Source organism: Leucoraja erinacea, unplaced genomic scaffold, assembly GCF_028641065.1.
Source record: "Leucoraja erinacea ecotype New England unplaced genomic scaffold, Leri_hhj_1 Leri_792S, whole genome shotgun sequence".
In the NCBI taxonomy this organism is placed as follows: Eukaryota; Metazoa; Chordata; class Chondrichthyes; order Rajiformes; family Rajidae; genus Leucoraja; species Leucoraja erinaceus.
In genome coordinates this window covers 35731-52933 of record NW_026576721.1, presented here as the reverse complement: position 1 = coordinate 52933, position 17203 = coordinate 35731, and the positions used below count along the sequence as shown (strand labels likewise).

General features: G+C 52.4%; 1 protein-coding gene across 1 annotated transcript; it reads right to left on the bottom strand.

Moving 5' to 3' along the window:
* Positions 1-11502: 11502 nt before the first annotated feature.
* LOC129694775 (zinc finger protein 180-like) lies at positions 11503-14464 on the bottom strand. Its single transcript, XM_055631536.1, has 2 exons — positions 14408-14464; positions 11503-12778 (listed from the first exon to the last, which is right to left on the bottom strand). Exon 2 carries the CDS (start codon positions 12659-12661, stop codon positions 11717-11719), a length of 945 nt encoding a protein of 314 aa, XP_055487511.1. The 5' UTR covers positions 12662-12778; positions 14408-14464; the 3' UTR covers positions 11503-11716.
* Between the last annotated feature and the right edge of the window lie 2739 nt (positions 14465-17203).

Sequence of the window (17203 nt, the reverse complement as noted above, 5' to 3'; positions counted from 1 at the left end):
CCTCTTTCCCTGCACCCCACCCTGGTGATGGGAACCCCCTCTTTCCCTGCACCCCCCCCCCCCCACCCTGGTGATGGGAACCCCCTCTTTCCCTGCAACCCCCCCCCCCCACCCTGGTGATGGGAACCCCCCTCTTTCCCTGCACCCCACCCTAGTGATGGGAACCCCCTCTTTCACTGTACCCCCCCCCAACCTGGTGATGATGGGAACCCCCTATTTCCCTGCACCCCCACCCTGGTGATGGGAACCCCCTCTTTCCCTGCACCCCCCCCCCCCCCACTCTGGTGATGGGAACCCCCTCTTCCCTGCCCCCCCCCCCACTCTGGTGATGGGAACCCCCTCTTTCCCTGCACCCCCCCCCCCCCCCCCACCCTGGTGATTGGAACCCCCTCTTTCCCTGCAACCCCCCCCCTGGTGATTGGAACCCCCTCTTTCCCTGCAACCCACCCTGCTGATGGGAACCCCCTCTTTCCCTGCACCCCTCCCCCCCCCCACCCTGGTGATTGGAACCCCCTCTTTCCCTGCCCCCCCCCCCCTGGTGATTGGAACCCCCTCTTTCCCTGCACCCCCCCCCCCCCCCCACCCTGGTGATTGGAACCCCCTCTTTCCCTGCACCCCCCCCCCTGGTGATTGGAACCCCCTCTTTCCCTGCACTGCCCCCCCCCCCCCCCCACCCTGGTGATGGGAACCCCCTCTTTCCCTGCACCCCCCCTGGTGATGGGAACCACCTCTTTCCCTGCACACCCCCACCCGGTGATGGGAACCCCCTCTTTCCCTGCACCACTCACCCTGGTGTTGGGAACCCCCTCTTTCCCTCCACCCCCACCATGGTGATGGGAACCCCCTCTTTCCCTGCACCCCACCCTGGTGATGGGAACCCCCTCTTTCACTGCACTCTGAGAAAACCCACTTAGTCACTGGAAGAACGTGCAAACTCCGTACAGAACCCGTGTCTCTGGCGCTGTAAGGCAATAACTCTACCGCTGTGCCACTGTGCTGCCCTTCAACAAAGCTGGCCTGTTGCTGTGCCAGTGAATTACAGTAGTCAATGTATTCTGCCACCCTGTAGAGTTCACTACAATCCTTTCAATGGCTGATCCTGTTTCTCATGAAATTTAATTGCATTTGGGATCCCTTCCTCTCTAGGTGTCCAGTGTGAAGGAGGATGTCAGCAAACTTCAAATCACTAACGTGACATTGGTTTGTTTTGTATATAACTTGGTCTATGTGAATATGGTTATGGAGTTGGTACAAAGGTAACGCCCCTGTTTAGAATCTTCTCTTGGGCTTCAATGTGGATGAATGTTTGGGAAAGATTAACAATTGTTTACTCTAATTGGGCTCAGCCTCTCTCAGCTTGGGGCCCACTTTAGTTTAAAGATTACATTACCGCTTCCCCTCATTAGGATTTATGCACTAAATTTGTGGTCTGGGCCTACTTGAAGGAGTTTAACAGGGACCACTGCGATGTACTTGTGTCTCTATTTAGTAGTGAGTTTCTGCCTGTACCTGGGGCTGTTGGTCAGGGTGGGGACAATGAGGGGGATAGATATTGGGGCAGTCTGTTTCTGGGTTTTGCGTGCTGTGCCTCTGGAGTGATCAGGAAATGGGTGCTTGAGGAAACGGACAGGTATACGGGTGTAATAGGACAGGTAGTGCTTTCAATGGCGCGGATGTGCGGGAGTGGGCGCCGTCTGTGTATGGCAGCCTGCCCACAGTCCGTCTCTACACCTTTTTTTTATTTTATTTTAAGTCCTGTTAAAAAATGTTAGTGGAGGTCTTCTATGTGGGGGTGGGGGTGGGGAAGGGGAAACTTTATTTCTTAGTCACCTACCTGGTCGGAGAGGCAGCATCCCTCCAAGCTGCTTCTTCGCCCCGTCCTCACGGCCTACCATCGAGAATGGAGCGGCGTTTCCTGTCGGGACCGGCCGGGACCATAGCTTCGGCGGCGGTGGCGCAGCGCTGGGATAGCAACACGGAGCGGGCGATGCCTTACCGGGTCGCCGTGCAGTAAGCTCCGGAGCGCTGTGGCCATCGATCCCAACATCGCAGAGCTGGGGCTGCGGGAGTCCGGCTGGATTTGGTGCACCGCAGAGCCAGGGATCGAGTTCACCAGGGTCGGAGCTCCAACCGGCGCGGTCTGAGGACTACGAGTGCCGCGGTCTCCGGGGAGGAGGCAGCCGCTCCAGACTTTTCCAACCCGCTGAGGAATGTTTCACCCGACGCCGGAGTTCCATCTTCACGGCAAGAGGGCCCTGAAAATCCTCGGACTAGCAGCACGGCCACAAATGGGCCCCGACCTCGGGTGTTTCACAGAGGAAGAGGACTTAACTTTCTGGTGCCTTTCCCCACAGTGGAAATTTTTGATTCTGCTGTGGGGGGACATTTGTGTTGAACTCTATAATGTGTTGTGTCCATTTTATTCATTTTTTTTTAAACTTTTTCTATGGTTTGTATGGAAACTTATTATTTAATTTATGTAAAGCACTTTGGTGTCAATGCGAGTTGACTTAAAACGTGCTATATAAATAAAACTTACTTACTTACTAGGTTACAGGTGCAATGGGACAGGTATACGTCCAATACCTCTTGGGGCTGCACGGGAGAATCCACGACGCTTGAGAAATTTGTCAAACTCGTCGGGCTCCGATTCATCATGTACCCCAGTGACATTTTCAATGTAGAGCTAGGGTTAGTAGTGATGGGTCTTCCCCCTCCTTTAATCAGGTTACTCCGACCACACACCCGCCCGTTAAAATTCCCCTCGACATTATGGATCACAATTTCTACGAATTACGATGTATAAAACTATGTCGGCTCACACAAAATGTGAACGCTAGTCTTCACTAAATATGAGCTCAACAAATTGGTCTCAGCAGCCCCAGATTTGGTGCCCTTTGTTGACAGTTTAACAAAGATCATCCTCTGGAGTGTTAAATCCACCTCTGAAAGCTGCCTGCATGTCTTCCAAGACAATGGATTGTGCTGCAGAAAGTAAACAAACATGCACTTAATAACCATTGAAGACTGTGTTAATTGTCAGTCTGCAAGGATGAGAAAGGAAGAAGCACACAAGATAAACAAATTGGGAACTTTAAAACAAATACAAGATGTGCTAATTGCCTGCCTTCCCGCATATTTAATGTAGCAGCTTCCAAGATTCCAACTTCAAACACATAACCTGTGAAAGGTGTCTGCAAGAGAATGGAAGAGGGGCTGCAGAATATCATTAACTACTTTGATTGCCTGCAACCCTGCTAGAGAATTACATAGATCTAAAGCGTTATTGCAGGAAAAAATATGAACTTTTACATCTAAATGAACCTGTCCAATGAAATTGCAATCATTGACTAAAAGAAAATTGTTGAGCTACTGAAGTAAAAAAAAATAAGCAGGTGCTCACAAGTGCAGTCAGGATACCCTCTATCACAAGCAATATTTGGAAAAGCAAGTCGAAAAAGCCCATCTATCACAAACCATAGAAAACTGGGGACATTAGAAGATGTCCAATGACTTTGGCACATCAACCAGAAACAAGCAGAATAACTGTAGAGGGAGAAACAGCAGCAGGTGAGAAGATTCTACATTCACCTCAAAATATCCAACACTAGATGTATCGGGCCTGGAAAAATAACTCTAGGCTCAATGTTTCAAGGTCAGTTTATCGTCACATGTACCAATTAATGTACAGTGAAATTCAAATGTGTCTGCAGTAGTGAATCCTACAGGGTAGAAGAATACATTGACTATTTTCATAATCAAACTGGTACAGCAACATGCCAGCTGTATCAAAGACAAAATTTCACACAAACAGTGTGAAATCTGATTGAGTTGCCCAATGCTGTAACTCTTACTATGGGCATCAAACCCTGTACACAAACAGTGAACAGAGTTGCCCAACAAACCTGTACTCCTATGGGCATCCTTCCTGACCAGCTGAATTACTCCAGCACTCTGTGAAACGTCACCTATCCATGTTCTCCACAGATGCTGTGTAAACCGCTGAGTTACTCCAGCAATTTATGACTTTTTTTTTTAAACAAGCATCTGCAGTTCCTTGATTTTCATCCCAAATTTTTGTTGGTTTCAAGGCTTTTGCAAACTTTGGCATCTGTGCAATGGGTGCATTACAGGGAAAGGAAACAAGTCACAGACCAATAAAGAACCATTTTGCAGTAAAGATCACAATTATATCTAATTTGTAGACAGCACTCGCAATGTGCAGTAAATTCATAGAACAGGTCACTCCAACTCGTGGTCAACACTCCCACCGTGTGGTGATGCGGCGCACTGCAGGCCCATCCACTTTGTGGTCAACACTCCCGCCGTGTGGTGATCCGCTGCACTGCAGGCATCTGATAGGTGGACAAAGTACTGATTTGACTTGCGCTTCAATCATTAACAATTATCACTGATCAACATTTTATTGCAGAGAGACAAAGTGCTTGAGTAACTCAGCTGGTCAGGCAACATCGCTGGAGGAAAAGGATGTGATATTTTGGGTAAGAACCCTTTTGTTCCATCCCAAAGTCTCTTGTTTGTCCAGAGATGCTGCCTGGCCCACTGGGTTACTCCAACAATGTGTCTATGTTTGGTATAAACCAGCATCTGCAGTTCCTTGTTTCAAAATCACCCAGATTTAATTTCACTTGTGATAATGTTAGGGCATCATCACTTTAGTAAAGATATATCCTTTTATTCTGCCACTGTGCCCTCTGGTCCGAGACTCTCCCACTAATGGAAACATACAATACAATACCATTTATTTGTCGTTTGAACCTCACATGAGGTTCAAATGAAATTTGGTTTCTGCAGCCATACAAGAAAAGAACCAAGTCACAGACCAACACAATTTACACAAACATCCATCACAGTGAATCTCCTCCTCACTGTGATGGAAGGCAAAGTCTTGTCTCTCCCCTGCTCTCCATTCTTATCCCAATGTCAAAGTTAAAGCCCCCGGCAGGCGATAGCAAGTCCGTGGCCACTTAAAGCCACGCTGGGCAATGTAAGGCCCTGCTCCGGGTATTAATGTTGGAGCCCCCGGCGGGCGCTAGCAAGACCGCAGCCACTTAAAGCCGTGCGGGGCGATGTAAGGCCCCGCTCCAGGTCACTCTCAACCCCGCAATTCGAGCGGGAGAAGTCGCCGTTGCCGGTGCCCCGCAAAGCAGTCTCCCACCGGGGACCTGCGAGCTCCCGGTGTCACCATCCATCGGAGTCGGGTTGCAGCAGCGCACCACCGCAGCTCTCCATGCTCCGAAGCCGGCCAGCTCCACGATGGTAGGTCTGCAGCTCCACCGGCTCCGTGACTTGAGCCTCCAGATCGTTCTGGTTGGAGGCCGCTCCACGGTGCTAGGCCCCAACGACAACGGAGACCCGACAGGGAAAAGGTCGGGTCCCCATGCAGGGAAGAGATTTAAAAGTTTCCCCTACCCACCCCTCACACATACACATTTAAAAGCCCACTACAAACTATACCCTCAACGGGATTAAAAAAAAATTAAAAAAGACAGACTGCAGAGGCTGCTGCGACGTCAGTCGCGCCGCCCACACATTCGTTTATTTCTGAGATACAGAACAATTCCAATTGCACCAGAAAAAAAAAAAAATTAAAAACCCTGGACACAAAGACGCTGAGCACTGCTTCCGATGCACAGCCCATGATCACTGCTCCCATCCACAGCCCAGGACCTCTGCTCCCATCCACAGCCCAGGACCACTGCTCCCATCCACAGCCCAGGACCACTGCTCCCATCCGCAGCCCAGGACCACTGCTCCCATCTGCAGCCCAGGACCACTGCTCCCATCCGCAGCCCAGGACCACTGCTCCCATCCACAGCCCAGGATCACTGCTCCCATCCACAGCCCAGGATCACTGCTCCCATCCACAGCCCAGGACCACTGCTCCCATCCACAGCCCAGGATCACTGCTCCCATCCACAGCCCAGGACCACTGCTCCCATCCACAGCCCAGGCCCACTGCTCCCATCCACAGCCCAGGCCCACTGCTCCCATCCATCCACAGCCCAGGACCACTGCTCCCATCCATCCACAGCCCAGGACCACTGCTTCCATCCATCCACAGCCCAGGACCACTGCTCCCTATCCACAGCCCAGGACCACTGCTCCCATCCAGCCACAGCCCAGGACCACTGCTCCTATCCACAGCCCAGGACCACTGCTCCCATCCATCCACAGCCCAGGACCACTGCTCCCATTCACAGCCCAGGACCTCTGCTCCTATCCACAGCCTAGGCCAACTGCTCTCAGACACGCCCACAACTCCCCCTTTTATACACAGCAGCTGACAATTCCCTAATCAGCTCCAATCAAGCCAATTACCACATTAACCCTTTGCCCACCAGTGGCCAATCAATGTTTGTTGCACACATCATGATGGGGCAGTAGTTAGTAGTTGTCTGCAGGACAATAATTGCCCTCTGACTTGTTGCTCTTTGCATAAAGTGGCTGCTTGCATTTCCTTAAGTCAGAGACGACCATAACACACAGAATCAGAATTAGGCCATTCGGCCCATCGAGTCTACCCCACCATTCAATCATGGCTGATCTATGTCTCCCGCCTAACCCCCTTCTCCTGCCTTCTCCCCATAACCCCTGACACCCGCACTAATCAACAATCTATCTCTGCCTTAAATATATCACTGACTTGTGGCCTCCACCGCCGTCTGTAGCAACGAATCCCATAGATTCACCACCCTCTGGCTAAAGAAATTCCTCCTCATCTCCTTCCTAAAGGAACGTCCTTTAATTCTGAGGCTGTGCCCTCTGGTCCTAGAATCTCCCACTAGTGGAACCATCCTCTCCACACCCACTCTATCTGGGCCTTTCACTGTTCGGTGATGTTTCAGTGAGGTCCCTCCCCCCAATCCTCTAAACTCCAGCGTGTACAGGCCCAGCGCCGACAAACGCTCATCGTACGTTAACCCACTCATTCCTGGGATCGTTCTTGAAAACGCTAAATCTTTTGTCTTGCTGATGTTGAGGGATGGATTGTTAGGCCATTTGGCCCTTCAGGACAGAAGGTTCTCAATATCTTTCCCATATTCTATCCCATCTTTGCTGCTCATGTGGCTGAAATAGTGTTCTGACCAGTGGACGGACAGACGTCTAGATCCCATTGGCCTGAGACCTGGCCACAAGTTGTGGGTGGCAATGTCATGACTCCGAGGGACATTGGTGTCAATGGTCATGGTGGAGGGAATGTTCTGACCAATTCTAACGTCTGAGAAGTGAATAGTAATGATTTGTTAATTCACCATGGCTGAAGCAGGTGGGCTCACTTCTGACTATACTTTACTGTGGACATTTAAACTGGAAAAGTCAACTTTCCTTATTAACAATGAATGACCCAGAGAAAGGAGAATGTTACCCTTGGAAGTTCATAGTCACAGCATGGAAACAGGCCCTTCCTTCGGCCCAACTTGCCCACCCCGACCAACATGCCCCCATCTACACTAGCCCACCCCGACCAACATGCCCCATCTACACTAGTCCCACCCCGACCAACATGCCCCATCTACACTAGTCCCACCCCGACCAACCTGCCTCATCTACACTGGTCCCACCCCGACCAACATGCCCCATCTACACTAGTCCCACCCCGACCAATCTGCCTCATCTACACTGGTCCCGACCAACATAGATAGCAAAAATACACAGTGGTACAACGGTAGACTTGCTGCCTCACAGCGCCAGAGACCCGGGTTCCATCATGAATACGGGAACTGTCTGTACGGAGTTTACACGTTCACCCCGTGACCTGTGTGGGTTTTTTTCCTGGGTGCTCCGGTTTCCTTCCACATTCCAAAGACCTGCTGGTTTGTAGGTTAATTGGCTTCTGTAAAATTGTCCCTAATAATAATAATAATAATAATAATAATCTTATTTATATAGCACATTTTTAGTCAACTTGCATTGACCCCAAAGTGCTTCACATAATTACATTACATTTACACACAGGCAAAGGTGGGTGAAGTGTCTTGCCCCAAGGACACAACGACAGTATGCACTCCAAGCGGGATTCGAACCGGCTACCTTCCGGTCGCCAGCCGAACACTTAGCCCATTGCGCCATCTGTCGTCCCACGACCCTAATGTGTGTAGGATGGAGCTAGTGTACGGGATGATCACTGGTCGGCACGGACTCGTTGGGCCGAAGGGCCTGTTTCTGCGCAGTATCTCTAAGATCTAAACAATACCCGTGACTTGGCCTCCATGGCCCTCTGTGGCAATGAATTCCACACATGCACCACCCTCCGGCTAAAGAAATTCCTCATCTCCTTTCTAAAGGCATGGGTGGGAAAGGCAGAGAGGGTGAGGGGCCAGACGCGGGCATGTGGGACTAGCTTCGATAGGCATGGTTGTGTGTTTCTGTGTTGGGGGACTGGCGGAGCTCAACAGGGTAGTAGTTTGATGCTTCAGCCTGCAGCAACCCAGGATAACTGTGTTCTGATGGTTCATTAGTTTGTTGTTCTGTACATTGATCGGGGGGCGATGAAATCACCCGTTCACACGCATCCGCCGGAGCAAACATTGTACATACAGTGATGACAAACGCAATAAATGCAATATCCAGTGCAGAACAGTGCAAGGTTGTGTTGCAGAAAGCCCGGGGTAGCATGGACGAGAGGGGCCGAAGACGCTGTCCGTGTGGAGTTTGCACACTTCCCCCTCCGTGGTGGACTGGATGCGGGTCAGGGCAGGGGAGGCGAGCTCAGCCTTCCAAGCCTCAATCCAAGCTCAGCCTTCCTCCCGCGCATACTAGCCCCGACGGGCCGAGTGCCGCCTCCTTCCTCCCGCGCATCCCAGCCCCGATGGGCCGAGTGCCGCCTCCTTCCTCCCCGGACAATAACCGAGGGGAAAAACACAGACAAAATCTCTTCCAACCACCCGAATCCCTCAGGGAATGCCCCTGTCCTGTCTTTGAAATCAAGCCGTCAAAATTGTGCACGATCAGTCAGCACTATCCTTTTTTTTAATATATAGACGAAAGCTGATCAAGTTCAAGTTGGAATTTATTGTCACATGCACCAATTAAGGTACAGTGATAGAGTTACCATACAGCCATACTGAGTAAAAAGTAACAAGACACACAGCCACATAAAATAAAATCTAACATAAACATCCACCACAGTGGAATCCACATTCCTTACTGAGTTGGAAGGTAATAAAGTTCAATCATCTTCCCCTTTTGTTCACCCGTGGTCGGGGCTGTTGAACCCTCCGCAGTCGCCACTCACTGCCGACACACTACATAAAAGTCCCTTTAAACTTCCATGATCCAAAGACATCCCTATGAAGAAGGCCTACGCTTGGACAGCTATCCAGCCAGAAGATGCAAAAGCATTGCGGGAGTTTGCGATAATTCTTAGAAGTATGAAAGAAATGACTACCCTCTTTCACACAGAGAGTGGTGAATCTCTGGATGACTGGTCAGCTCAGACCTTGCCTCCCATCCCAAGAATGGACACCACATTCTTGACAGGGTCAAGGAGAGCTTGTAATAGGAACACTTCTCCATCCGTTTCCTACCACTGATGGCTGACCTGCTGAGTGCTACCGGCACTTTGGTGGGGAATGGACAGGCGACGGGTCGGGACTGGACCCTTCTTTGGACTGATGGAGTCAGGGGAAAAAGCTGGAAAAAAGAGATGGGGTTGCGACAGACTTCAGGACTTGATTAGGAGGGGGAGTCTCCTTAATTTGGAGAATTCAATGTTCATGTCATTGGGCTGTAAGCTATGAGGTGCTGTTCCTCCAGTTTGCGCGTCACCTCACTCTGGCAATGGAGGAGGCTCAGGACAGAAAGATCAGCGTGGGAGTAGGAAGTGGAGTTAAAATGGTTGGCAACCAGGAGATCCAGCAGGTCTTGGAGGACCGTGCGCAAGTGGAGGGTGAAATGCACACCTAGTCCTGATACAATAGACATTAGACAAGCGACAACAGGTGCCGGAGTAGGCCATTCGGCCCTTCGAACCAGCACCACCATTCAATGTGATCATGGCTGATTATCCACAATCGGTACCCCGTTCCTTCCTTCTCCCCATACCCCGGGGAATCGTGGGCCAGAGGACATGGGTCAAGGCGAAGGGGAAAAAATTTAAAAGGAAACTGAGGGGTAGCTTTTTCACACAGGTGGTGGGTGTATGGAACAAACTGTCACAGGAGGTAGTTGAGGCTGTGACTATCCCAACTTTTAAGAAACATAGAAAATAGATGCAGGAGTAGGCCATTTGGCCCTTCGAGCCTGCACCGCCAATCAATATGATCATCCAACTCAGTATCCTGTACCTGCCTTCTCTCCATACCCCCTGATCCCTTTAGCCACAAGGGCCACATCTAACTCCCTCTTAAATATAGCCAATGAACTGGCCTCAACTACATTCTGTGGCAGAGAATTCCAGAGATTCAACACTCTCTGTGTAAAAAATGTTTTTCTCATCTCAGTCCTAAACGATTTCCCTCTTATCCTTAAACTGTGACCCCTTGTTCTGGACTTCCTCAACATCGGGAACAATCTTCCTGCATCTAGCCTGTCCAACCCCTTAAGAATTTTGTAAGTTTCTATAAGATTTCCCCTCAATCTTCTAAATTCTAGCGAGTACAAGCCGAGTCTATCCAGTCTTTCTTCACATGAAAGTCCTGACATCCCAGGAATCAGTCTGGTGAACATTCTCTGTATTCCCCCGATGGCAATAATGTCCTTCCTCAGATTAGGAGACCAAAACTGTACGCAATACTCCAGATGTGGTCTCACCAAAACCCTGTACAACCGCAGTAGAACCTCCCTGCTTCTCACAATACCATTTATTTGTCATTTGAACCTCACATGAGGTTCAAACGAAATTACTCAAATCCTTTTGCTATGAATGCTAACATACCATTTGCTTTCTTCACTGCCTGCCGTACCTGCATGCCTACTTTCAATGACTGGTGTACCATGACACCCAGGTCTCGTTGCATCTCTCCTTTTCCTAATCGGTCCCCATTCAGAAAATAGTCTACTTTCCTTTTTTTTGCCACCAAAGTGGATAACCTCACATTTATCCACATTATACTGCATCTGCTATGCATTTGCCCACTCACCCAGCCTATCCAAGTCACCTAGCATCCTCCTCACAGCTAACACTGCCCCCAGTTTTGTGTCATCCGGTGTGTAACTGCTGGTGCTCCCGCAGCCCCCATGCTCTCTTGTCATAGTGGGTAAAGCTGCGCACCAGCGTGGATCCTCCGGTGTTGCCGCAAACCCCGCGAGCTGTCTTCACCGCAGTACGGGCAGTCGTAGGGCTGGCCACTGGTGTGCACGCGCTGGTGAGAAAGGGCGTGGGAGGCCATGGTAAAGGGCTGGGGACAGGACGGGCGCCACTGCTGTGCACCCGCTGGTGGGGCATCAGCTTGGAGGAGCGAGTGAAGCCCTTGCCGCACTGGGTGCAGGTTTAGGGACGCTCGCCGGTGTGGGTGCACTGGTGATCCAGCAGAGTGCCGGAGCAGGTGAGGCCGTTGCCTCACTGGGTGCAGATGAAGGGGCGCTTGCCGGTGTGGGTGTGATGGTGGGGCAGCAGGTGACTGGACCGGGTGAAGCGCTTGCCGCACTAAGTGCCGGTGTAGGGCCGCTCCCCAGTGTGGGTGCGCTGGTGCACCAGCAGGGTGCTGAAGCAGATTAATCCCTTGCCGCAGTAGCTGCAGGTGTAGGGGTGCTAGCCGGTGTGGATGCGCTGGTGGGACAACAACTTGCTGGAGCTGGTGAAGCCCTTGCCACAGTAGCTGCAGGTGTAGGGGCGCTCGCCGGTGTGGGTGCGCTGGTGCTCCAGCAGGTTGCTGGACCGGGTGAAGTCCTTGCCGCATTGGGTGCAGGTGTAGGGGCGCTCGCCGGTGTGTGTGCGCTGGTGCTCCAGCAGGTGACTGGACCGGTTGAAGCGCTTGCCGCACTGGGCGCAGGTGTAGGGGCGCTCACCGGTGTGGGTGCGCTGGTGCTCCAGCAGGGTGCCGGAGCGGGCAAAGCCCTTGCCGCACTGGGCGCAGGTGTAGGGGCGCTCACTGGTGTGGGTGAGCTGGTGGCACAGCAGGTTGCTGGAGCGGGAGAAGCCCTTGCCGCACCGGCCGCAGGTGTAGGGGCGCTCGCCGGTGTGGGTGCGCTGGTGCACCAGCAATATGCCGGAGCTGGTGAAGTCCTTGCCGCACTGGGCGCAATTGTAGGGGCGCTCGCCGGTGTGGGTGCGTTGGTGGGACAGCAGGTTGCTGGAATGAGTGAAGCCCTTGCCACACAGGGCGCAGATGTAGGGCCGCTCCCCGGTGTGGGTGCGCTGGTGGGGCAACAGCTTGCTAGAGGAGGTGAAGCCCTTGCCGCACTGGGCGCAGATGTAGGGGCGCTCGCTGGTATGGGTGCGCTGGTGCACCAGCAGGTTGTGGGACTTGGTGAAGCCCTTGCCGCAGTTGGAGCAAGTGAAGGGTCGCTCATTGCTGTGCACCCGCTGGTGGCTGGAGCTGGTGAAGCTCTTACCGCACTCCGAGCCGTCAAAGGGGCGTTCTCCCGTGTGAACCCGCTGGTGGATCTCCAGCTGGCTCGGGCACTGCCAGGCCTTGCCACACACGTTGCACTCATATCGCTTCTCCTTGTTGTGCCCCGTCATGTGGTCCTCCATTGAAGCTCAGCCCGCACACTGAGCAGATGGGGGGGGGGTGGGCTCACCGGCACCCTGGCCGCCCTCAATGACCGCTCACGTCCCCATCTCTCCGTCCACAGCAACGGCTCCTAAACCCTGCAGGAGGGGAACACAGAGGGTCAACAAGCTGGCAAACAGGATATTACTAGCACATATTTGGTGCGTATATGGCGGAGGAAACCATTAAATAATTCTGTGCGGCACAGTGGCGCAGCGGTACAGTTGCTGCCTCACCGCCAGAGACCCGGGCTCCATCCTGACTACGGGTGCTGTCCATGTGGAGTTTGTACGTTCTCCCCTTGACCTGTGATGGTTTTTACTCCAGCTGCTCCGGTTTTCTCCAACATTTCAAAGACGTTTAGGGTTGTAGATTTGTCGGCCTCCGCAATATTGTTAAATTGTCCCTAATGTGCGTAGGATAGTACTAGTGTACGGGGTGATCGCTGGTCGCCGCGGACCGAAAGACCTGTTTCCATGCTGCATCTCTAAACTAAACCAAAGAAGGGTCTCGACCCAAAATGTCACCCATTCAATCTCTCCACAGATGCTGCCTGTCCAACGCCCCTTCACCTGCCCACTCTGTGGCAAGGCCTTTGCCCGCTCCAGCTGAGTTACTCCAGCACTCTCTCTAGGTATGTTACAAAACTTACCTTTAGTGATGCTGCAGTTCCGCCACTGCCCTTGTGTGCGACTTTGGCGACTTTGAGAGGGGGGGCGGGTTTAAAATGCGATTTTTCTGCTGCCTATTCAAATCGATCTCTGTCACGCTAAAGTTGCTAAAGTAAAATCGCTTCGACTGCCGTTTATTAAAATTAGCGCTGGATAATTTAATTGTTGGAGTAAAATTAAAATCATCTTCAAATGCCGGCAATGCCAACAACGGGACGGATCTCATGTCGGGGACAAGTCAAGGTATGCCGTTTATTTTTTCATACTAACTTGCTTTTTAGGATGCCTTTAATCAAAATTTCACGTTACGAAAATGTCATTATGTAAATATATGAACCGGCAGTATTTTTCCTGCTGATATTGGGTATTCACTGTAACCGCAAAGTTCCAAACCAGTGTGTTCCACAAAATCCCACTCGCAAGATGATTTGATTTCTTTATTAAACACTAAACACTAAATTCCTTCCATTTGGCCTATAAATTCATGACAATGAGATTTAAAAATCATGTTATATTGTGAATTCTTGTGTGAATTTGGACACTTAGGCTATATAAAAATGTTAATCTTTTCTTAAGAAATGGATAGATGTTTAGATCTAGTAATTGAATTTTGTAATTAGCTACAATTGGGTAACTATTAATTTCAGGTCATCTAAGTAAGATTGTTTCATATTTGTTTCAGAATGCTTCAATCTATAATAACTGAAATTTTCATTCAGTCCTCTTAATTTTTAATAAAGTTGAATAAATTTGCCTGTTCTCGATCACAGCTTTTGTGTTAAGTCAATGGAAAATCAATAGGGAACAAGATGCTAATTCCCGAGTATGAAAATTGCCTTAACTTTTTTATATACTGAAGATATGGTAGTGAATTGGGTGTCAAATTAAACTTCTTTTTATGCTTTATCTGATGGGATAAATTGCAGACTTGATTTTTAAAATCTCAAAATGTTGCAACATTGCTACTCTCTCTCTGTGGCTCTCTCCCTCTCCCCACACATTGCTGGGTGAAGGGCCTGTCTCCACACTCTGTGACCAAGTGACTGCAGCATTTACCTTCAGTGTGCGGCAGCATCAGCATCAGCATCAGGGAGAGGATGGGAACCCGCCGCCACGGGTTGGAGCCGAGTCAGTCCTGCGTCACCATTCGCCGCCACCATTTAAACACAAACCGCCATCTTGCAGCTTCCTACTGAAGCAACCGAACATCCTCGAGGAGCTCCTCTATAATCTTTGGAAGCAACGGCCTTGCAATGACGGCGACGTCACGACGCAGGGTTGGCGGGGCAGAAGGACGTCACGGCGCAGGGCGAGCGGGTCATGCTGACGTCACGGCGCAGGGCGAGCGGGTCATGCTGACGTCACGGCGCAGGGCGGGCGGGCGGCGGCTCGTTTCCGACCTCGCGCCTGGAGCCAAACACTCACTCACTGACCGCGCCCCCCCCCTCTGCGCCGTGACGTCACCCCGCTACCCGCCCGCCAGCCACGGGTTGGAGCCGAGTCAGTGTCGGGGATGTTGAAACCGGGACCCCCCCCCCCCCCCCCACTCCTCTCTCCCCCCCTCCCTCCCTCCCTCTCCCCCTCAAACCTCCCTATACCCTCCTCTCCCCCTCCCCCCCCCCCTCCCCCCTCCCCCTCCCCCCCCCCTCCCCCCCCCCTCCCCCCCCCCCCCCCCTCCCCCTCCCCTCCCCCCCCCCCCCCCCCTCCCCCCCCCCCCCCCCCCCTCCTCCCCCCCCCCCCCCCCCCTCCCCCCTCCCCCTCCCCCCTCCTTCTCCCCTCCCTTCCCCCCCCCCCCCCCCCCTCCCTCTCCCCCCTCCCCCTCCCCCCCCCCCCCCCCCCCCCCTCCCCCCTCCCCCTCCCTCTCCCCTCCCCCTCTCCCCCCTCCCCCTCCTCTCCCCCTCCCCCCTCCTCTCCCCCTCCCCCCCCCTCTCCCCCTCCCCCTCCTCCCCCCCCCCCCCCCCCCCCCCTCCCCCCCCCCCCCCCCCCCCCCTCTCCCCCTCCCCCTCCTCTCCCCCCCCCCTCCTCCCCCCCTCCCCCCCCCCCCCTCCTCCTCCTCCTCCCCCCCCTCCCCGCCCTCCTCAGAGAGAGAGAGAATGAGAAACAGAGTGAGAGAGAGAGACAGATAGTGAGAGACAGAAACTTAAAGAGAACAGAGAGGGAGATGGAGAGAGATATGCAGACAGGCAGACAGTGAGAGAGAGACAGATAGAGAGTGTGAGTGACACAGAGAGACAGACAGAAAGAGAGAGACAGATGCAGAAAGAGGCAGCGAGAGGGAGAGAGAAAGAGCGAGACACTCAGACTGGGAGAAACAGAAAGAGACACAAAAAGGGAGAAGGTACACAAAAATGCTGGAGAAACTCAGCGGGTGCAGCAGCATCTATGGAGCGAAGGAAATAGGCTGCAATCTGAGCCCGACACTGTTTAATGTATATATCAACGATTTGGCAGTAAAGTTGGACCGGAGCACAGCGCCTCTGTCTTCTGGACGGAGAGGTAAAATCCCTGTTTTATGCGGATGACTTGGTTCTGCTGTCCCCCACATAACAGGGACTGCAGCAACAGTTGGAGCTACTTGATGAGTACTGCCAAAATTGGGCCCTGGCAGTAAATCTAAAGAAAACCAACATCATGATTTTTCAGAAAAGACCCAGATGTCAGGAAGATAAATACAAATTTACTCACAATGGTACTGTTATCGAACACACTATGAGCTATACTTAGTGTTAAAGAGGGAACTGCAGATGCTGGAGAATCGAAGGTTACACAGAAAAGCTGGAGAAACTCAGCGGGTGCAGCAGCATCTATGGAGCGAAGGAAATAGGCAACGTTTCGGGCCGAAACCCTTCTTCAGACTGATCAGGGGTGGGGGTGGGTGGGGACAAGAAAGGGAAAAGGAGGAGTAGCCGGAAGGCTGGAGGGTGGGAGGAGACAGCAGGGGAGCTGAGGAAGGGGAGGAGACAGCAAGGACTAACAGAATTGGGAGAAGTCGATGTTCATGCCCCCGGGGTGCAGACTCCCCAAACGGAATATGAGGTGCTGTTCCTCCAATTTCCGGTGCTGCTCGCTGTGGCCATGGAGGAGACCCAGGACAGAGAGGTCAGAGGCGGAGTGGGAGGGGGAGTTGAAGTGCTGAGCCACCGGGAGGTCAGCTAGGTTATTGCGGACCGAGCGGAGGTGTTCGGCGAAACGATCGCCCAACCTCCGCTTGGTCTCACCGATATAGATCTGCTGACATCTAGAGCAGCGGACGCAATAGATGAGGTTGGAAGAGATGCAGGTAAACCTCTGTCGCACCTGGAACGATTGCTTGGGTCCCTGAAAGGAGTTGAGGGGGAGGTAAAGGGACAAGTGTTGCATCTGCTGCGGCCGCAAGGGAAAGTGCCCGGGGAGGGGGTGGACCGAGAGGGAAGGGAAGAATTGACAAGGGAGTTATGGAGGGAGCGGTCTTTGCGGAAGGCAGATATGGGGGGAGATGGGAAGATGTGGCCAGTAGTGGGGTCACGTTGGAGGTGGCGAAACTGACGGAGGATTATTTTTTTATGTGATGGCTGGTGGGGTGAAAGGTGAGGACTAGGGGGACTCGGCCCTTGTTGCGAGTGCGGGGATGGGGAGAGAGAGCAGTGTTGCGGGGTATGGAAGAGACCCTGGTGCGAGCCTCATTTATGGTGGAGGAGGGGAACCCCCGTTCCCTGAATAGTGAGGACATTTCAGATGTCCTGGTGTGGAACGCCTCATCCGTGGAGCAGATACGGCGTAGACGGAGGAATTGGGAGTAGGGGATGGAGTCCTTACAGGAAGCAGGGTGGGAAGAAGTGTAGTCCAGATAGCCATGGGAGTCAGTGGGTTTAT

Excerpts from the sequence above, each read along its gene's own strand:
- LOC129694775 (XM_055631536.1), bottom strand. The coding sequence starts at position 12,661 with ATGGAGGACCACATGACGGGGCACAACAAGGAGAAGCGATATGAGTGC.